The 21,104-nt window shown below is 36.8% G+C and overlaps 4 protein-coding genes and 1 long non-coding RNA gene across 5 annotated transcripts; 3 read left to right on the top strand and 2 right to left on the bottom strand.

Annotated features, from left to right (window-relative positions):
- The first annotated feature begins 1,152 nt into the window (after nt 1-1,152).
- Nucleotides 1,153-6,425, top strand: LOC140760516 (probable polygalacturonase). The gene is made up of 5 exons (XM_073097506.1): nt 1,153-1,831; nt 2,424-2,544; nt 4,159-4,407; nt 4,806-4,959; nt 5,510-6,425. The coding sequence occupies exons 1-5, from the start codon at nt 1,400-1,402 to the stop codon at nt 6,033-6,035; spliced, it is 1,482 nt and encodes a 493-aa protein (XP_072953607.1). The 5' UTR covers nt 1,153-1,399; the 3' UTR covers nt 6,036-6,425.
- Nucleotides 6,426-6,478: 53 nt separating this feature from the next.
- LOC140760515 (pentatricopeptide repeat-containing protein At5g48910) lies at nt 6,479-9,297 on the top strand. The gene has a single exon (XM_073097505.1). The coding sequence runs from the start codon at nt 6,678-6,680 to the stop codon at nt 8,583-8,585; it is 1,908 nt and encodes a 635-aa protein (XP_072953606.1). The 5' UTR covers nt 6,479-6,677; the 3' UTR covers nt 8,586-9,297.
- A 606-nt stretch (nt 9,298-9,903) lies between these two features.
- On the bottom strand, nt 9,904-11,581 carry LOC140760292 (uncharacterized). Its single transcript, XM_073097198.1, has 2 exons — nt 10,856-11,581; nt 9,904-10,752 (listed from the first exon to the last, which is right to left on the bottom strand). The coding sequence occupies exons 1-2, from the start codon at nt 11,442-11,444 to the stop codon at nt 10,748-10,750; spliced, it is 594 nt and encodes a 197-aa protein (XP_072953299.1). The 5' UTR covers nt 11,445-11,581; the 3' UTR covers nt 9,904-10,747.
- Nucleotides 11,582-18,314: 6,733 nt separating this feature from the next.
- On the top strand, nt 18,315-20,842 carry LOC140760284 (20 kDa chaperonin, chloroplastic-like). Its single transcript, XM_073097188.1, has 6 exons — nt 18,315-18,469; nt 18,619-18,815; nt 19,415-19,594; nt 19,822-19,977; nt 20,192-20,269; nt 20,505-20,842. The coding sequence occupies exons 2-6, from the start codon at nt 18,627-18,629 to the stop codon at nt 20,676-20,678; spliced, it is 777 nt and encodes a 258-aa protein (XP_072953289.1). The 5' UTR covers nt 18,315-18,469; nt 18,619-18,626; the 3' UTR covers nt 20,679-20,842.
- On the bottom strand, nt 18,674-20,614 carry LOC140760285 (uncharacterized). Its single transcript, XR_012104352.1, has 2 exons — nt 20,474-20,614; nt 18,674-18,862 (listed from the first exon to the last, which is right to left on the bottom strand). It is a non-coding gene; the product is annotated as an uncharacterized lncRNA (long non-coding RNA).
- Nucleotides 20,843-21,104: the final 262 nt, after the last annotated feature.

The following is a 21,104-nucleotide window of genomic DNA, read 5'->3' as shown; positions in this document are numbered from 1 at the left end:
TGCTCATTTTAAAAAAAATATATAAAAGAAAGTGTTAGAATATAAAATATAGAAATACTAACAGTTAAGAATTTAGAGTAATTTAAAGTTTCAAGTAGACGTTTTGAATTCAAATACTGTTGGATCCATGTGCACTTTTAAATATAAAAATATCTACTCATTAGTTTAAATTATATTATTTATTTTAAGCCCATCAAAATATTTTAGCTGAGGATTATATAATTACAGTTGATTTAAATAATCTCTAATCACCATTATCTCACTCAAAAGTGTGGTGCCTAGTGATAAATTATGATTCATAACTTAGATTATATCCAATATTACGTCTAATCTAAACTAGATCAGTGATTCACCTCATGTACGTATATTAAATCCCCCATAGGCGACTAATAGTCAGCGTTCTTACCTATTGCTAAAAATAAATACATTTGTTAAGACCAATCACATCATACGAATATACTACGTGATAACATCTTACTCACGTTCTCTAGCACGCACATATAAATTAATTTAACTTTTTAAATTTAGTTATGCTTGGCAAGTATATCAAATACGCTTCCCTCAAACCATGGGAAGCTTCCGTGTGGAAAATTAAACCTTGCCTTGCATAAATAAATATATATATATATATATATATATATATATATATATATATATATATATATATTTTAATATATAAATTAAGATTAAAAAATGAGATTAACCTAATTAAGTTTATGGGTTAGTCTCAAACTAAGCAAGAGATGATCAGAAAGTTGATGGATTGGCAGCGACGTGTATAAATATTGTAGGAAATGGCAAAATTAGAAAGAAATTAGGTTTTAATTGACATCGGAGCTATGTGCCATTTTTTTTAATTAAAAAGAAATTAATTGCCTCAACATGAGAACATCATTGTCGTTAGTTCCACGTTAAGTAATAGGTGATTAGGACATGCGGTCGTGATACGTAGGTCAATGAAATATGACGTCGTCCTTCCTCGTCTCAGACCGTCCGATTGCAATCATAAGGCCACGAATTCGTGCAGACGATTTGTAACCCCTGTCGGTAGATATAACTACCAAATGAGGGTAGTTCGGTCATTATGCTATCGTCTTCTTCTACTTGCCATCTACGACGCTTATGGCCAGTCTCTCGACTCTCTCTCTCTCTTTCTCTCTCTCTCTCTCTCTCTCTCTCTCTCTCTGCATGTCCCGCCCCTTTTTAAAACCTTAACCAACTCCTCCCATGGCAGAAACCGTAATACATTGCTTAAATCTCTCCCCTTCCCTTCTCTCAAGGCCGATCGAGTACTACTCGCCGAGATCTATCGATCGAACTTAATCTCGTCTATTCTGCTAGATTGAACTGCGAGAACGATCGATTTATCAGGTTCCTGTGCGATTCGCTTCGGTTTCCTATGAGAATGGTGTCGTTCTTCTCCCCCAGAGGCGGATTCCACTTCCACCACAACCGGCGGTGGATTCCGACGTTCGTCTTCTCGTTCAAGACCCTCTTCACCGTGCTTTGGGTGGCGGCGTTCGCGTCGGTGTTCATATGGCAGAGTAGCTCTATGTACGACATTCGGATCTTTGGGCGGGCGCCGCCGCTAAGGCCGATCCCTAGGCTGAGAAGGGTGGTGTACAATTTGACGGATTTCGGAGGTGTTGGCGATGGGAGGACGTTGAATACCGAGGCGTTTGAACGAGCGGTTGCGGCGATCTCGAGACTCGCGAAGAAGGGCGGCGGACAGCTCAATGTGCTGCCAGGGCGCTGGCTCACGGCTCCGTTTAATCTCACGAGCCATATGACTCTCTTCCTTACCGAGGGTGCAGTGATTCTTGGGATTCAGGTGAAGCTAAGGATCTTGTGTTGGAATTTATTTGACAATTTCCTTAGTGGTAAATATATATGATAAAAATTTTGTGATAAGTCTGTACAAATCACATATTTTTTTTCCAGGCTTATTGCTTGCCTAGATTTTTTTTCTTTTCCTCATTTGCTATTCTTTAGTAGAAATTCTTGTCCTGATGCATGTTACAAGGATTTTAATATGTAGGATAATGGCGTTCTCTATCAGGGATTTAATATCTTGTACTAGGTCAAAGAGTGGAGAAAATAATTGCCTTCTTTTCCTCTTTCCATGCTATCCTTGATTCCTTTCTCCATCTTTCTGAGTTAACTTCTTCTCTCTCTTGTGATATTCTTTATTACAGTTTCTCAGGCTAATTCTACTTGTCAATGAGGTTGAACCTATGAAAAAAAGAGAGAATATCTTCGACCCTACAAGATGGTGCAAAAATCTAATTTCACAAAGAAGTATCATTATCCTTATGTAGGCTAATTGATTCTGGGAACTATGCTCTCTCCATTTGATGTTGCCATTTTCTGAACATTTGATTATGCAAAGCACATTAACTGAATTTCTATGTGTTCTGTGGCAGGATGAGAAATATTGGCCATTGTTGCCCCCGTTGCCATCATATGGACATGGAAGAGAACACAATGGACCTCGATACGGAAGCCTTATTCATGGTCAAAATTTGAAGGATGTGGTTATAACAGGTTACATTACTGTCTGAATTTTGATTTTTTAATAAATCCATCTTTTCATATTTTTTCAACTATCTCTTCATTCATTTATAGACAATTGCCAAAATCAGGTTGATGAGGAGAAGTCTTAAATATAAAACTGGAGATTGATTAAGGTCAGACATCAATTAGACATTGTCAGTAATCAATATGACTATATCATAGGACAAATGGGATTGAAAAGGTCAAATTAATTTAAGGTTGAGAATAATTCCAGTCAGACCAGAATTGTTCCCGGCAAGTTTGATTAAGTGGAAGGGAACACAAATAGTTGAGACTAGCAGTTAAACACCATTTGCAGAATTCTGTAATGACCATTCTTTTAACTGGTTGAGTCAAAGCTTTTATTTGAATGGGCGCTCATCCACCATAATTACCATTGTGGTTAGTCTAAAGGCAGAAAAGGAATAGAGGTAATATAAGACAGGAATGGGATATTATGATAGCAGTATTAATATGATTGTTGTGGTTGGAATGAACTAAAGAACCTTCCATATAAAACAGGAATTAAAAGCAGTAAGATATACACGATCTGTTTATTTAGGGCAGGCCTCTGAAGTGTAGGAAGGATTGTTCTTTACTTTCCAGGTCATGTCTTAGATGGTCCAGCTCATATAAATGATAGTGATAATGCTGGAAACTAAAGGTACAAACATATTTGGTTATGTTTTGCTGTTCGCAGTACACAAATCTGACCTTTTGTACTTTGGTAGGATCATAGGATTAGTCATCAGCATATACGAAAGAAATAGAATGGAAGGCCAAGATGCTGTAAATACTATATAAAAAGGATAGTATATGTCACGGTTTTAAAAGCTTGTAGGTGGTAGAGGGGCAGACAAGCCTAGGTGCTAGGTGAGCATTTATAATTCAAGACAGTTAAACAATAAACAAATAAAATAAATAATAGTTAGAAGAAGTTAAAATTAGTACATACAATTTAAAAAATATACTAATGTATTCTTGTTAAGAACTATAGTAAGCTATTAGATACCACTAATTCATCAATATGTACAATAATTTTGAATTTCAGAGTCAATCGACACACTAAAATATGATATGAGATACTAAGGCAGTCACCTAGGCTGGACCTAAGCAGAGCCTAGTTATATTCTAACAAATGTGGGAGGGTAGGCGTTAAGATGGAAGTTTTTAAAATAATGGTATATGTACAAGATGATAATAGGGAGATATCCTCTAGATTATAGTTTGAATCTCCTTGTTGTATACTTCCTTTCCATTGCAGGAACAGGGTCACTATGATCATCTTTCTTTCTGAAAATAAAAATGATATCCTTAAAATTAGATAAGAGAAAGTTAAACTTTATGCATCAAACTAGAATATGGTGGCATTTGATTTTAGAAAAAGGGTGTCTTGAATCTTGATTTTTGTGATTCTTGTCATTTTGGAAAATATGATCTGTCATTTAGATAGATATATTCTTTTGATTAGTTAAATCACCTAATATTGTAGGTTACATTGCCTTGCGTTTTTTCTACTGCAGTGGAATTTCAATTTTGAGTTTTCTTAATGAGCAGGATTGTGGTGATTTCTGCATGAAATGCTTCTTTTCTTTTGCCTAACAGGACATAATGGGACCATAAATGGTCAAGGTCAGGCTTGGTGGACCAAGTATCGCAAAAGACTTCTCAATTTCACGAGGGGTCCTCTTGTACAGCTTATGTGGTCGAAGGATATCATCATCTCCAACATAACTTTACGCGATTCTCCTTTCTGGACACTTCATCCTTATGATTGCAAGAATGTAACTGTTGCAAATGTTACTATCTTGGCTCCTATTTCTGGAGCTCCAAACACAGATGGAATAGATCCAGGTAATCATTTAGTATCTACGTATTGCCTCTGCTTTCTTGTGCAAAGTATTGTGCAGATATTCAGTAACTTCAGTTTGATAATTAGTTTTGAGAAAATTGCATGTACTTTCATTGCATTAATAGTTTGTTCATTTGCTTTTTGTGAATATATAAGAGTCTGCTCTAATAGTCTAATATTGTTGTTCTATGGGTCATACATTACCTCTTTTTTGCTCTATATTCCATGTTATTTGATATTCTTATTGCATTCATCTACTAAATCATATTGACAACCTAAAGTCCATTACTTCCATCAATATACGGTACATTTTTGAAGCCTGAGGAAAGCTATTGTCCTTCCATCTTCCATTTTCAATTTTGGCCTTCCAGTTTCTGATTCCTGGGCATGGTGTATGTAGATTCTTGTGAGGATATGGTGATAGAGAATTGTTACATATGTGTTGGTGATGATGGAATAGCAATAAAGAGTGGTTGGGATCAGTATGGAATTGCATATGGACGCCCATCTACTAATATTTTGATCCGCCATGTCACAGTTCGCTCTATGGTGAGGTAAGATGCTTATCCAATATTTTTTTTCCATCTGCATTATCATGTAAAGTTATTAACCATGGTCTAAGGCTACCATTCTAGGAAGGGCTGCCATTTTTGCAGCAAGATATGTAGGAAGCCTTTCCAGATGAAATTTCTTGAAATATTAAAGTATTATTTGACAAAAGAGTTGGTGCTTTTGATACAAAAGTCCGTATAATTGCTACCTCAGAGAGTTGATTAGTCCAAGCAGTAGAGCTGATTGGAAAATGTAAAGTTGCATTAGGCATCCACTACTTCATTCTGATTTGAAATTCATTAGACATTATGACTTCTATGCTGGAAAACATCGTTGTTCAGGAACTGCATAAGATTGTGGTTAAATGGAGGCATCAAATATAACTGGTTCCATCTCCAAGAGTGGATTAGAAAGGACGATTTTTGCATTTTCACCCATTTTTCCTTTTAACTATATACTTTATGCAATCTGTCCTCTTGGCAAATTTGTCGATTGCTTGAATGTGTGTATGGTCTAATGATTGAATCTAAACTCATTGCTATTGTTGATTAGTGCTGGGGTTTCAATAGGCAGTGAGATGTCAGGTGGGGTTTCAAACGTTTCAGTGGAGAACCTTCACGTTTGGGAGTCAAGGCGAGCCATTAGGATAAAGACTGCTGCTGGAAGAGGGGCCTACATTCACAACATCTCTTACCGCAATGTGACCTTCAGTAATGTCCGTGTCGGGATTGTGATTAAGACGGATTACAATGAGCATCCTGACAACGGCTTCGATCCTAAGGCTGTCCCAGTTCTCAACAATATATCCTTCAGTGGGATTCATGGGCATGGTGTTCGAGTTCCTGTTCGAATTCATGGCACTGATGCTATCCCCATTAAGGGTGTCAGCTTCCGAGATATGTCAGTAGGTATAACCTACAAGAAGAAGCACATCTTTCAGTGCTCCTATGTTGAGGGACGCGTAATCGGCAATGTGTTTCCTGCACCATGTGAGAACTTAGATCGTTATGATGAGCAAGGACAGCTAATTAGGCGTTCTGCATCACAGAATACCACTGATGTTGATTATGATATTTGAAAATGCACACTGCCATCAAGATTAGTTGTGGCCTTAAAAATATCCCCACCTTCATACCCTTCGATCCCCTGTTCTTTCATTTGGGCTGTACATACTGCTAATTCTATTGTTCATTTGTTTGTATTGTTGGGATAGCAGGATACACGAGCTTTTTCTTTTTCTCTTTGCTTCCTTGTTTAGCATTAGTCCAACTTTATATTGTAATCCATGAGATTTCGTTCGGCTCATTGTTGGATAAAAACTTGTCCCAGGCTGAGTACTATATATTAAGGGCAGGTAAAGGCTTTCAATGAAGCATAGTTGCTTATGCAACATATATTCACACTATGTACAGATAACTTTTCTCTTCAAACCGGAGAAAAGTTTTGATGATTCCTTTATGTTATATTGTATAATATAATGTGGACCGTTACGGCATTTCTCGATACTCATTATGGACGCACATAGGTCTCTGCTATCCCTGTTGATTGGTGGCAATTTGTAATTCGTATTAGCAATATTAAAGCTAATAGAAGAATTATATGTAGCTTTCCTTCAGAGGGGTTTATATGTAAAAAAAAATCCTCCGAGTACTTTTGTCATCAATCCATCGTGCCATATTTATACCCGCATGCTTCCTACCGGTTACATGCGCCACCAACCATGCTTTTAAATTCGAATCCATCAGTGCCCCTCAACTCCACTCGATGCCTTCCTCCTCCTCCTCCTCTTTCCTACTCCATTTTACCCTCTCTCAAGACCTCCAAAACCCTAGTAGATCTCAAACAACTCCATGCGTTAGCAATCAAGACAGGCCAAGTGAGGGACCCGCTCGTGGCAGCTGAGATCCTTAGGTGTGCAGCCCTCTCAGATAATCGCGACCTTAGTATTGCCCGCTTGTTGTTCGACCAAATGCCTGATCGAAATTGCTTCTCTTGGAACACCATCATTCGTGCCTTTGCCGAGAGTGATGATAACCCCTTGGAATCCCTAGTCCTTTTCTTAGAGATGCTGTGTTGTGACGACATCCAGCCTAACCAGTACACTTTCCCATCTGTGCTAAAGGCATGCGCTAGGATAGAGGCGATTCTTACAGGGAAGCAGATCCATGGCCAGACCATTAAATTGGGATTGGTGCACGATGGATTTATCCTAACAAATTTGGTGCGATTGTATTCTTTATGTGGAAACATGGAAGATGCTCTAAGGATGGTCCAGACTAGTTCTTTATCACCAACTAGCGAAGCAAATGTGGTGCTGAATAATGTTTTGATTGATGCATATTTCAGGCTTGGAATGGTTGAGCGAGCCAGGCAACTGTTTGATGGAATGCCTCATAAAAGTGTGATATCTTGGAATGGGATGATATCTAAATACGCGCAAATTGGTTGCTTCAAGGAAGCCGTGGAAGTTTTCCGGACAATGCAATTGGAAGGTGTGAAGCCCAATTATGTTAGTTTGGTCAGCGTTCTTCCAGCAATATCACGTCTAGGTGCACTTGAATTGGGTAAGTGGGTGCATCTCTATATAAATAAGAATGGCATTTTGGTGGATGATGTCCTTGGGTCAGCCTTAGTTGACATGTACTCTAAGTGTGGTAACATTGATAAGGCTGTTCAGGTTTTTGAAGGGTTACCAAAGAAAAATCCAATTACTTGGAGTGCATTGATTGGTGCACTTGCTATGCATGGCCGTGCTAGTGATGCACTTGACCACTTCTCCAAGATGGAACAGGCTGGAGTAATTCCCACTGATGTTGCTTTTATAGGCGTTTTAAGTGCATGTAGTCATGCAGGATTGGTGAAGGAGGGCCGTCTATTCTTTGACCGTATGGTGAATGTATATAAGCTCGTACCTAGGGTTGAGCACTACACTTGCATGGTTGATATGCTAGGTCGAGCAGGTCTCCTTGATGAGGCTGAGAAGTTCATAATGGACATGCCCATAAAGCCTGATGATGTGATCTACAAGTCCTTGCTTGCAGCTTGTAAAATCCATGGTAATGCTGATATAGCAATGCATGCTGCTGAGCGCCTTTTGGAGCTAGCCCCTACAGATGGAGGTTGCTATGTGCTTCTATCGAATACCTATGCCTCTTCAGGTAACTGGAATGCCATGGCTAAGATGAGGCTAATGATGAAGGAATTAGACATAAGGAAAGATCCTGGATGCAGTTGGATCACAGTTGATGGGACAATTCATGAGTTTGTTGTGGAAGATGATGCCCATCCAAGAAGAAAAGAGATATACTCAATGTTGGAGGAGATGGCTAAAAAGCTACAGGCTGCAGGTTATGTTTCAGACACAACACAGGTACTACTTAACGTAGATGAGGAAGAAAAAAAGAGCATGCTTTTCTACCACAGTGAAAAAATTGCAATTGCATTTGGCTTAATCAGCACTAGCGAGGGCACACCTTTGCAGGTAGTAAAGAACCTGCGAGTTTGTGGGGATTGTCACTCATCCATAAAGCTGATCTCAAAGTTATACAAACGAAGAATAGTACTAAGGGATAGGAACAGGTTCCACCATTTTGAAAATGGATTCTGCTCTTGTAATGACTACTGGTAACACAAGTAAAAGATGGCTGTTCTTTCCCATACTTTTCAGTTACAGGCTTTGCCTGAATTTGTTGAGATATGAAGGACTAATATGGAAAGAAAGAATATAAGGGGACTGAGAAAGAGATGGAGCAGAGAAAAGAGAGAAAGGAGAGGGATGCAGAGTATTTATTGGGGGTGTTGAAGGTGCTCGCTGATTGTTCTTGTTTGCTAAAAGTATCCTATCACTGCAATTTCTGTATCAGTGCAAGCTTTTTTGGCTGATATTCAAATACACTGAAAGTTGGCAACAAGAATAGACTTGCATGGAGATATTTTAAAGTGATCAACTGTCTTTCGTCGGCAACAAGCTAGATAGACTTGCATGGAGATCTTTATAGTGATCAACTGTCTTTCGTCGTCAAAGGTGCCAGACAGTGTGCTTCTTGTTTGTTGGACATTTGACAGTTTCAGAGATTCATTCATCAATTTGGAAACCTAAATATGAATGGTGTTTACTGGAACAGGAACGGCAGCTTTCAGAGCCTACTATGGCTACCACATCAACAAAAAAATGACCTCGATCTTTACTCATTGTTGCTATAACCGAACCTAGTTTTCATATTATTCAGTCATAACGTATTTATCTGTATATGCTTTATCAAATTTTTAGATGATATTAAGGAATGTATAGATCTTTGAGACATTAGTATTCATAAGAAAGTGCTTGCTTTAATCTGACAGTTTCAGCTCATTTTCAAAATTTCAGTGAGTGCAACGTGAACCCATTTCTAGAGTTGTGAATGAAGGGCAAATAAATTGTTCGAAGGTGTTCGATTGCTTCGAAATTTTAACAATTTCAGAATTATTTTTCTCAATTTCTACTCTGTCAAATTTTGGTCTAGGGAGCAACATATTCCTTTTTCCTCAAGAGCTAAATTAGTTGCAAGGAAACATCATGTGTTAATTGATGGAGATACCGATGCATTTGAGCTTAACATATTACTTTATTTCTCTTGTAAATAAAGAGATAACAACAACATCATAACGTCTTCCATGTTTGCATAACTTACTCAAATAGGTAAACCTCCTTCTCTAAGAAGTGAATAAGTCCCTATCATACAATATTATATCCGAAACTATGTTCAATGATGAGCTAATAAGCTTATCCTATTTAATCTACTCTTTTTAATGAAGTTCGCATGACGAGATTATTATGTGTTTTTATTTTTGTCAACCGTTTGTAGACCAACAATTTCATTTAACTCCGTTGACTAGTTTCAAGCTTTGATATATAAAGAAAATGATAAAAAATTTGGAGCAATCACACTACTAGCAATGAAAGAAGCAAACAGAACACATACATAATAAGTCAATTAATTATAGCTTCATCAAGAACGAAGCGAAGATCTTGGAGCAGTATAGCTACCTCACAGAAACTTGTGAGAAAATAAATGAAAAAACAAAGTAACCATCAACCACCAAAAGGTCAATGCCGACAATAATTCTTGTTGCCAGAGTCGGAGGATGATGTGGCAAGGTGGCAAGGCCAATAGGTTTGAAGTAGGAGGGGCGATAGACAAGTGTGGTGATGAAGATATTGTGTAGGCGACATAGTAGTGAAGAGATGACGACCGACAAGAGGTTAGAATAAAGTGAGCCAAAGAAAGGGAAGAACAAATCTAATAGTAAAAAAGTCATTAACGAAAGATGCAACGGAGACTACCAGGAGAGAGTTAAAATGGATAGAAAGAGAAAGGGAATGAAAAAAGAGGGAAACTCCTACGGAAGGGAAGGAGAGTCTTTTCTCTTCACCTAGCCACTAGGTTGGCGAGAGGAGAGGAGAAATTCACCGGCGACAACAGAAAAAAACCCTCGGGAGATAAAGGGAAGAAAAAGCCTCAAAATCTAGTAGAGCTTGCACTCAACAACTCCTATGAATTTGGACTCTACAAACACACATGTAGAGTGTTGAAAAGTTTTTAGTTCAACAAATGAAATCTTTATGCACCTTTGTGCAAGAACCAAAGAATAATACAAAGAATGCATATATTTTTTCTTAGTTGAGGAAATTGAAGGTATACTTCAACTCCAGAAACAATTAAGGGAGGACTGAGGAGAGGCATCGGCCACCGGATTTGAAACTCTTCGGCCAGCCGATTCTTTGGCAAACGAATATTTTGCCATGTTCCCTCACTCTGTAAAATTGAGTAAAAGTATTTAAAAGAATAGTAATTAATGAAATAATGAATTAATTAAGCATTTGCTACTCTTGGAAGTTCCAAAGGAATGAAGCCAGACCGCTCAGGCTGCTCTCGTCCGCCGCCTCAGCCTCCGACGTCGGCCCTGGTTCTGGCGACAAGAAGTCGCACGGAAAATCCTCGATGACCGGCTGGAACTCGGCGCCGCATCCCCTAGCCGGCGAGAGCAACGTGTCGAAGAACGACCAATCGAACGAGTCGCCGCTCTCCTCCGTTCGCCCATCTGAGGCCACCTCCGACGGCGACATCATTGCCGAGTCCTCTGCGCTCGGCGTCGCGGCCGGCTCTCCCGGCCGGGTCCGGTTGGCGTGGTTGGCCGCTACCGCCTGGATCTGCTGCGGACAAAGCTCCGGGCCGCCGCCGCCGGGGATCCTCGGCGGCGGCGAGTCGGGGAAATTTAATTGGCCGGCTAGGTGTCCCCGGAGGCACACGAAGGCGGCGTCGAACGCCCGCGCCGCCTTCTCCGGTGTGTCGTACGACCCGAGCCATATCCTATCCCGGCTATTCGGCAGCCGGATCTCCGACACCCAGCGTCCCCACTTCCGCTGCCTGACTCCCTTGTACTTCTTCTCTTCGGCTGCCGCCGCCGTCGCCGTACAACTACTAGTAGCGCCGCTATCAGCCTTCATCCTCTCGAGCTAAGCTAGCCACCACGTGTCCACCGAGAGTTTTACTTGAAGGTTTAGGATTACGAGGATCCCGAGATGGATTTATATGGGACTCCGGGTAATACGCGTAAACGAGACGACCGTGGGGTAACTGATAGTCTCGCGTATCGTAGGAAAGAGGAGACGATGGAGATCAACTAAATTAAACTAAAAATATACTAAAAAATTATTATTATATATATATATATATATATATATTAAGAAAAAAAGAAGGAGCGCGTGGAATATTAGGAACAATGAGCACGTTGGATTTACTCAACTGAAGCAGCACTGAAGCTTCGAATACTGTTCACAATAATGGCGGCCTATGGTGTGATTCTAGCACACCGGAGAGAGAAAGAGACAGCCTTTGCGTCATAAGACTGCTTTCTTTTCTTAATTGTGAGAAAATTATAACTAATAACATCCTACATTTTTTATTATAATACAAATAAAACTAGTTTCTTTTATTTTTATTTTCTTTAACTAAGCCAAATTATAAAATAATTTTAGATTCACTCCTCGAATTAGAATAATAAATTTGCCTTCATATTCTTTTCAAGTTGGTTCTATCTGGTGGCCTTGTCACAGCTTTCTTGATTCGAGATTCATCTGTGACATGATAGTGAACTAAGATAGTGAGACTTTTTTTTTTAAATTAAAAAAAATTAAAAAGAGAGAAATAATCTGAAAGCAATATCTATATGTGGATACATGTAAAAACTTAAGAATCAAAATAAGAAAAATAACGAGAGAGAAGAAAACAATATAAAGGAATGAAAAAGACATTAAAGAAGGAAAAAAAATAATAAAATCAAGGAGGACAATAAACACATGCTAACCACCTCACCTTCATAAGATTCTCAATTAATTGTCTATTTGGTAATGCTGTCCTTTCACTTATTTGATAATAAAAAGAATGGTATTAAAAAATTCTGATAAAAATGAGTTGTCATGCTTTCTAATCATTTAGTTACAAGTTTTAGGGTATGCCCCCCCCCCCCCCCCCCCCCCCCCCTTCCTTTTCTTCTACAAGACTGCAACTAAATGGACAACAAAAAGAGTTTTGTTGGAGCATCATTGTGTAATAATGTAAAGTGCAAAATAAAAAGCTAACATATGGAATGATATCTAATGGATTCACTGTAGAATGTGATAAACAAGGGAATTTAAGGCATATAAGATGGAATCAAGCCAATCTTGACATAGTGGAATAGACTTCTATTTGAAAGAGATTGAATATGAAAGAGTATCACCTAGATATATCAGTTCCAAATTATCCACCAAAGCTTGTTATTTCTAATCTTAGAGTAGAGCTTTCGATATCTTATCATCTATTGACGGCGTGAGTGATTATTGGTAAACCATTAGCGTATGCGAAAAATATTAAACTTGTTCAAATATTTAAAGCCATGTAATAGTTCAAATTAAATAGTATTCACCAAAGTATTGTCCTTTATAGGAGTCCTAGGTGATAATGAAAATTTGCAAGAGAAAATGCATAGTGTCATTCTGCTGTACCTTTTTGGTGCAGCATTTGATATCTAAAGATTTATTATTAGCAAACTGGGTCTTAGAAATTATTGTCCTACAGAATTAACTTTGATTGACTAGATGATGACCTTCAATATTGCTGAAGGGGCATCACAAAGATTGGTTAGTCGCAGTAGTCAATTTGATGTGTTCTTTTTCTGCCTTGGAAGTCAGCAAATAAAGTCTTTGACTATCTATCCTTCTCTGCAAATTCCTTTTACTTCCAAAGTCAGCTATGCCAATTTTTTCTTTCCTTTAAACTTGTTGATTACTTACTTAGAGCTTGTGATAAGTATGGTGGTTGAAACTTGAAAGAGCATAATTGGTGCAGTACTGTTGATTAAGACTTTTAATGCAAAATATAAGCCTCTTTTTTCTTGATAAAGATTTTTGGGAGGAGTATGTGACTTCAGAGTTAAATAGTTAATTAAACTGCTTCTGGAGAAATTAAAGAAAGAAGTCCCTCTAACATGGAGACACGGCCAGGGCTAAATATTCATAGTTTTGGGTCGACGTTCACATCATTTAAAGTATATATCATGAGACTGGAATTTTGGTTACTTCATAAGAATATGAACTTAAAGTAACTAATCTCTATGAGACTGGAATTTTTGAATGATTTTTATTTTTATTTTAGTAAAGATTAACTTAAAGTAACTAATCTCTAACAAATTAGTATGTAATATATTTCATCAGGGATACTAAGCTTGCTTTTTATAATACAGGGTTAAGCTACAAAGTGTATCATCCATATTTTTATAATTTTATTCACAAGAGTTAAATAAGTCATAGTTTGTGAACAATGGTAGACAGTCATAGGAGTGTGATATGAATTTATAAATAAAAGGGGAAACTGTATTTGTAGTTTGACTTAATTTTATAAAACTACTATAAAGTTTTAATTTAAGCACTTAATCTTTATATGATCACGATTAAAATGCAATTATTATTTTATATTTGAAGATCATAATTAGAAATAAAATTATAGAGAGTAGATCATTTAAAATATCGTTGATGAAAAACACGTGACGGTTTTATAAAAATTGTATATAACGCTCTATCTTTTTAATAAAATTATAATTTTAAGCGAGACCACCACGAGGGAATAAAGTGCAATTAGCCCTAAATAAACAAAAGATTACAAATACTCAATCAATGTAGGGTGTTATTAGAATATTTCCTTGCTTTATAAGGCCAAAACTATGGGCTTTGGTATAACTGTTGCATTCCTTGAGTCATCTACTTGTGGTTTCTTTAATATCAAAGAGGTCCCCTTTCGCCAATCTCTTGTACAAATAATTGCCTCTAATGTACGAGGTAGTCTTTTTTTAAGAAGAAAAAACCAGATAATCTCCATTTATTTATTTCAGAACGAAACTAATCTACTACAGTTTAGGGATGCATTCTCAAGAATAAAAATCTAGAATAATTTCTCATTTAATCAAGAATATAACTGCTCTAAACCTGGGTACAGATTGCATACAAAAAAGACAAAAGATACACACAATCGAACTCTCTTTTGCGGCCGACAAGAAATGTCTCTTGAAATGCCAAAGGCGTTATTTTAATCCCTAATGCACAGTGACAGTGGATACGTAACTATCCCAAGTGCAACTCTTTCCACTAGAAGGCAAGTCTGGTACTCTACTTGCTTCCAGAATTCTTCTGCATGAATCCCCCCCAACATGTGTTAAATATGGTGAACGATGATCTGAGCCCAAAATAACTATTAAAAAGAAATGGTTAAAGGAGTCCAAAGTGTCCACCTTTTTGACGTATTAATAACACCCGGGGAGAGAGAGAGAGAGAGAGTTTCAATGGAACGAGTACAAGAGGTTTGAAGAGAGACGAAGGTCTGGGTATGAGAAATATATCAATAGATCTTCGTCCTACTAGATTTGGAGTCAAAACTGTCAACATGAACGCGTTAAGATATCGTCTCTGACCCTCTAATTTGATTTATGAGTCCACATGATAATATTCACTATTAGAAGACTAGTCCTTCAGGTATTACTAATGATGATGAGATTTGAGATAATCGAGTTCGAGTTATCAATGAGTTTAACATTTAAATGTATGATCTAAGGATTAACAAATAATTTAATACTTATTTTTAGTTTCTTTCTCTTCAATCCAAAGGTTAACTCTCTTATTTGGTTTGTTCACCAACTTTTTATATCACAATAAATTCTGTGATTTCTTTTAAAGGATATCGAATAAAATCGCACTTAAGTAATATATGTTAGGTGACAATCTTATCTTTTGATAGGTCTTAGGGGTGAAAATCTTGTTTCAATTATATATTGATATGTAGAGATTAATTATTGTCATTTGAAGGCCCAATCTAATTCTAGGGGTTAGGTTTTTTCTAACGAAATTTAAATATGAATCTAGATGAGTTTTGTCGTGTCAAATTTAGCTCCGCAAAAACGCTGATTCATGTTAAATCAAGTCTTTTTTTTAGTGCAATGACTTAGATTTAGAAGTCGTCGTAGTTTAGTCCGACGATAAAACGCGCTTAAATTCATGTTTAAGTTTTGAAGTTTAAATGGCTACAAAATTCTCTTGATTCACATGAAAAGATTGTCATTGAGTCAGGATGGAACTCGCCTAATAAATCTAAGCATGATCAGTCTCACATTCACATGAAAGATAGCACAACAGTGATCAAATTTATTGGTAACTAGTAGTAGTTTTTCACACTGGCAATAGAGCATGACTATTTCTTGTAAGAAGTGTGGAAATAAGAAGGAAGAGAGAAGTGTAAGAGTATTCAAATTCTCCACTTGGACCCAATAAGACAATTAATAATTATTCCAAAATTACAAGGTATGGAAGATTTGTTGTGAATACTAACAAACTTCACTTTTATCTAAAACAGTATAATTTGTAAAGATACACATTTTTACATTGTAACTTGACCTAATATTTTTTTGGAGTCGACTCTAGTACTACTAAGGTTTCAACAGTCAACTTTTTCTCCCCGCTGAAAAAGATCATTTTTTCATATGTGATTTCCTCCACGCCACACTCTTAACCACTCCCCCCTCTTTCTCACTCTTTTTTCTTCTCTTCTCCTCTTTACTCTCTTCTCTTCTGCATATCTCGTCGTCACTCATTAGTTTTATATATTACTTTTATATTATTTATTATCTAATATATATAATAATGTATTTTAAAGATAATTCAGATCCACAAGCATCACAACAAGCCACTCGAAGTCCCTTGTGCCAATGTTGTAGCATGTGTGTATTTTTATTTTATCTTTCTACACTCTTTGGGCTTGATATAATTTATTATCCTATCTTTATATTAATGCTCACTAAGTAGCAGGGCTTCTTCCAATTATCTTCTTTCTTTTTTAGGCATTATATTTGTAATATTTTGATTAAAAATTGAAAGAATTCTACCCTACAAGCTTTTATAAAGAATAAAAAAAAAGCTGATATTCACTCTTGTTGTCATTAAAGTATTATTTAGCAACTTTAATACAATGATAATTCTATTAATTTTATATGCATCAGAATTAGTTTTGCAACCCAATTTCTGTTTGAAAGTAATTTTTTTAAGAAAAAAAGAAGTAATTTCACATTGCACATAAGTTTATGGTCCATTTGGAACTTTAAATTATTATTAATTTTGTTGCTTTCTCCTTTACTTTTTCATTAATTTTTAATATAAGAGTTATTTCCTCAATCGTTACTATTCATATGACAACAAAAAATTTACATTTTATCTGCAATTAAAAATTACCACTAAAATAAGATAAAATACAAGTACAATCAACAACTATATTCTATGTAAGCACCACTTAAAGTCCTGTCAGTGTTAGTCAACACCGACATTTGTGATATATTTAGCAGTTTTTTCTATATATTTGATGAACGTCAGCAAATAGTAACATTTATTACACGTTCATCGGCATTTGATAATCGGTTTTGATACCTAGCATCTAAGACTTCCATGCAAGAATTAGTCTAAGTGATTGGAGTTGTTAATATAACGGCTATTGGGCTTATCTTAGGCCTGTTTAATCTTTCTGGGCCTTTATTATGAAAATCATCAGTGCAACATTGTACATGCAACTTGATACCTTTCTAAAGTAGAGAATGTTATAAATAACATTCTATGTTTTGACTATTTATACATTATAAATAGAGCCATCTCTTGCTAAAAGAAAACAAATATTAAGCAACTGCCTACTATTTGATAAATGGATATAATTTAACTAGACTATCATGTAAACTTAATTATCCTCTTTAACCAATTGAGCTAAGAAAATTTTACTCTTTTTAATGACAATTTATAATTTAATTAGAATGTCATGAATTTGCCCTATCTCTTAATTTATTTTTATTTTTAATAAATTATGAGAATGTAAGCTAATTATATACAAGTCATCCTCACTAAGTAGGTTATGCATTTGAGGCAACGCTTATAAAAAATAAATCATAGTAAGTTAAATTTTATATACGTAGCACTACGATGAAAATGTATCAAATGTCAACTCTAACGTCAAAGAGAGAATTAAACCCATAATTTTATTATAGGCTGATATATAACTCAACCACTAAACTACAATAGTGATCTTCTCATTTTATATAAAGAGTGTTATATCATTGTTATAAAAAATTATCTTTATTTTATATATTCTATCTCTACTCCAGAGGGACAAATTTCTAAGGTTAGATTAATACAAGTTGGATTGAATAAATTCATATCAACACCAAACAGAACTTATTTTAGGTATTATATCGGTTCAAAATTTTTTGTTCTTAGTGTTCTTCTTAGCTTTATTTGCTTTGATTTTAAAAATTCCTTCTGAATTGATTCATTAACTAAATATTTTTTTATCTTTTTCATATCTAACTAAATTTACTCTTAAAAAAACTAAGACTAAATAGTGAGACTAACTAATCGAGTTCGACGTTTTGCCTTAAACTAAAGAAGGCAAAAGAAGAAACAAAACTTCTACAACAATGAATATTGGCATACACATATACCCTTGAATCTACCCTATGACATTCTAGTATTTTCAAGGATAAAGATGCATCTCTAACCATAGTTTAAATAATTTCATGGCTTAATCCCTAGCTATGTCGTCGTTGTATATATACTGGGCCAGACTCCCCTCTAGAAATGGAATACAACGTTCTAGAACCCTCTAATCACCTAAACCAAATAAATTCGCATACGATGTCCTCCCTTAACACCTATAACTACAAACATCTCCAATAAAAGCCAAAATCAGATAGCGAGTTCGCAGTCCCGCGAAGGCTCGATTTCACCCTAATCCAGTGACTTTAACTGATACCTCGAGACCACCAGACACGCAGCTCTGCGATAAATGCAGCATCTTTCTCGATAGTTCCTCTGCTTTTTAGGGTTTATCTCTGCCGCTTGCTCTCCTCTCAAGCTTGCGAGATAAAGGCGACATTTTGACGACAACTCCTCCCCCCTCTTCCTTTTCCAAGGTGTAATATCTCTACAATTTCTGTGTATTTTCTCACCTGGATTGGTGGATTCTTTTCCCAATTCCGCTGGTTTGTTCTTTGTTTGCGGATAAGATCTGAATAATGCTTGATATATGCCGCATTTTGTGTATTAATTATCGCACTATTAGGTGTCAAAATGGCGTCAGTGCAGCTATCGGCAACAGGAATGGTAGTGGCGAAGAAGGCTTTGCCTTCCTTCGACGGGCTCCGCCTGTCTCCTTCGGCTTTGGGGGTTTCTTCCTCGGTGGGTGTCAGTGGTGTGGGGCTTCACAAGAGGTGCTTTCGGGGAATCGTCGTCAAGGCTGCCACAGTTGTAGCTCCAAAGGTATATGAAGATTTTGGAGGATTTTGCCTATAGATCCTGCCAGTATCCTGTTGATGTTAGCAGTAGAATTTAGCTTGCGGTTTAAAACTTTTTCCTTACTTCTTTTTCCCCTCAAATTTGTCCACAAGATCTGATTTTTATGCTAACTGTAGAAAAATCAGACAGGAGTTAACTAGTACTAAATGGTTTTCATTTATTGAATTATAGTCGAATGGGTTGGATTTGTAATCTTATAATTATTCATGTGAGTTGTAGAAGATACGTGTTAACCTATCTAAGTTATTGTCGTTATCATTCTGGATCACTTGGTTGCTATAAATTTCAAAATAACTAGATGGTACTTCCACTTGATTCAAGAATCAAGATATAGTTGACTATAACCTGGCAAGATTCCCTCTTGCATTCATCGGGAATTAGCTTGATATATCTCTTTTCTCGAATTGTGTAATCATTCTATGATTCCATAGGGTAGTACTCTAGTATTTGATATACAAGAGAATGGGCAGCACATTTTGGACAACTGCAGAATTTTTGGTCTATATTTTGGGCATATATGATTCTCCGCGGAAGTAACAGAGTTGCTTTCATGATTTTTGCAGTATACTACTGTCAAGCCCTTGGGTGATAGAGTACTGGTGAAGATCAAATCATCTGAAGAGAAAACAATGGGAGGAATATTACTCCCATCGACAGCTCAAACTAAACCACAAGGAGGTGAGGTTGTTGCCATTGGAGAGGGAAGGACCATAGGCAAGAACAAAGTGGAAATCAGTGTTCAGGTATGTAGTTCTTTGATGATTGCTCTGTTTGTCAGCATCAAATTTGATAAAGAAAAATCATTTCCTGTGTGGCTCAAAAAGTTGGCACATCAGGTGGTTTAGAGAACTTTAGTATGTGGTGGACATGAAAAGAGAACTTTATCATATAGTAGCTCTACGGCCTTTCACTGCGTGATTCTGGGATACATCAGACTTAGTAGCTGATAGCAAAATTGTTGTTGGTGTAGACTGGCGCCGAGGTTGTATACTCCAAGTATGCGGGTACAGAGTTGGAATTCAATGGGTCCAGCCATCTCATATTGAAAGAGGATGACATTGTGGGTGTTCTCGAGACCGATGACGTAAAGGATCTCAAACCTCTTAATGATCGTGTTCTGATTAAGGTTCTTCTCTCTTTCTCAGAGTTTGGAGTTTCTTTCTAGACAATTTGGATCTTCATGTATAACTAGGTTTACTTTTCTTTGATAGCACAAACCAACCAAAGATGGGGTTAACTCTAAGTGCTCTGGCTATTAGTTCATTTTGGTCATGTCATCAAAACTTGTGATCTATTTCTTGTATAGCCCTTCTGAATAAAATGTTTTCCTTTTATACCAGGTTGCAGAAGTTGAAGAGAAAACTGCTGGTGGTCTGCTGCTCACAGAGGCAACCAAGGAAAAGCCTTCTATTGGCACAGTAAGTGTTTCATTCAGATATTTGTGTCTTTAAACTTGATTTTGAATGTTACTCCTATGACCAAGACTGTCTTGGTTTTGATTTTCTATTGAAGGACGAGTGTGGGTCTTATTTGATTCAAAAGCAAGTTCTATTTTAAACTATTAGTGCAAACATCAACAAAAGCTCAAATGTAGAGAATCATCTTGCAGCATAAAAACTTACTTGGAACAATGGTTTTGTATTTCTTGAACAGGTAATTGCAGTAGGCCCGGGTCCTTTGGATGAGGAAGGCAACAGGAAGCCATTGACACTTACTCCTGGCAGCACGGTGCTGTACTCCAAGTATGCTGGAAGTGAGTTCAAGAGTGCAGATGGCACCGACTATATTGCATTGAGGATTTCTGATGTCATGGCTGTTCTCTCTTGAGATTGGCCCTGAGTTTTAGTTGTAGGATAAGATTTTGGGGAGAGAAGGAAAATACGATTACAATTGTTAAATTTCCTGTATGGATAACTTAATTGGATGCTTAGTCCGGCTGTTCTTGTTTGATTTGGAAAACTACTAAGTACAAGATTAAACATTTGAGCAAACGAAGATGTTGTGCGATGCAATCCAATTGTGAATCATATGCTATTAAGTTGTCTATCATCAGCAAAAGGAGTTAATCCATTGCTATTATTTGAGTTATGGTTAACTATTGGACAAGCTTTGCCTGCATTTGGATTGTGAGCTGGAGTAAATTCACTGGGGCTTCTGAAATGGGTTGCACTGCGAACGCTATATTGCTGAATATGATTAACCAGTAATAACAAATGTCATGTTCCTGGATCTGCATGGCGAACTAAACAACAA

The sequence above is a fragment of the Typha angustifolia genome, chromosome 5 (genome assembly GCF_048772165.1).
Source record: "Typha angustifolia cultivar Huaian chromosome 5, ASM4877216v1, whole genome shotgun sequence".
In the NCBI taxonomy this organism is placed as follows: domain Eukaryota; kingdom Viridiplantae; phylum Streptophyta; class Magnoliopsida; order Poales; family Typhaceae; genus Typha; species Typha angustifolia.
The sequence above is the reverse complement of the archived record's forward strand: the minus strand, read 5'-3'. Positions and strand labels throughout refer to the sequence as shown.

Coding starts and splice junctions, on each gene's coding strand:
- LOC140760292 (XM_073097198.1), bottom strand. CDS start 11,444: ATGAAGGCTGATAGCGGCGCTACTAGTAGTTGTACGGCGACGGCGGCG.
- LOC140760284 (XM_073097188.1), top strand. CDS start 18,627: ATGGCGTCAGTGCAGCTATCGGCAACAGGAATGGTAGTGGCGAAGAAG. Junction 18,816..19,414: donor CCACAGTTGTAGCTCCAAAG/GTATATGAAGAT, acceptor TGATTTTTGCAG/TATACTACTGTCAAGCCCTT. Junction 19,978..20,191: donor ATGATCGTGTTCTGATTAAG/GTTCTTCTCTCT, acceptor CTTTTATACCAG/GTTGCAGAAGTTGAAGAGAA.
- LOC140760516 (XM_073097506.1), top strand. CDS start 1,400: ATGAGAATGGTGTCGTTCTTCTCCCCCAGAGGCGGATTCCACTTCCAC. Junction 2,545..4,158: donor GAAGGATGTGGTTATAACAG/GTTACATTACTG, acceptor TTTGCCTAACAG/GACATAATGGGACCATAAAT. Junction 4,960..5,509: donor ACAGTTCGCTCTATGGTGAG/GTAAGATGCTTA, acceptor ATTGTTGATTAG/TGCTGGGGTTTCAATAGGCA.
- LOC140760515 (XM_073097505.1), top strand. CDS start 6,678: ATGCTTTTAAATTCGAATCCATCAGTGCCCCTCAACTCCACTCGATGC.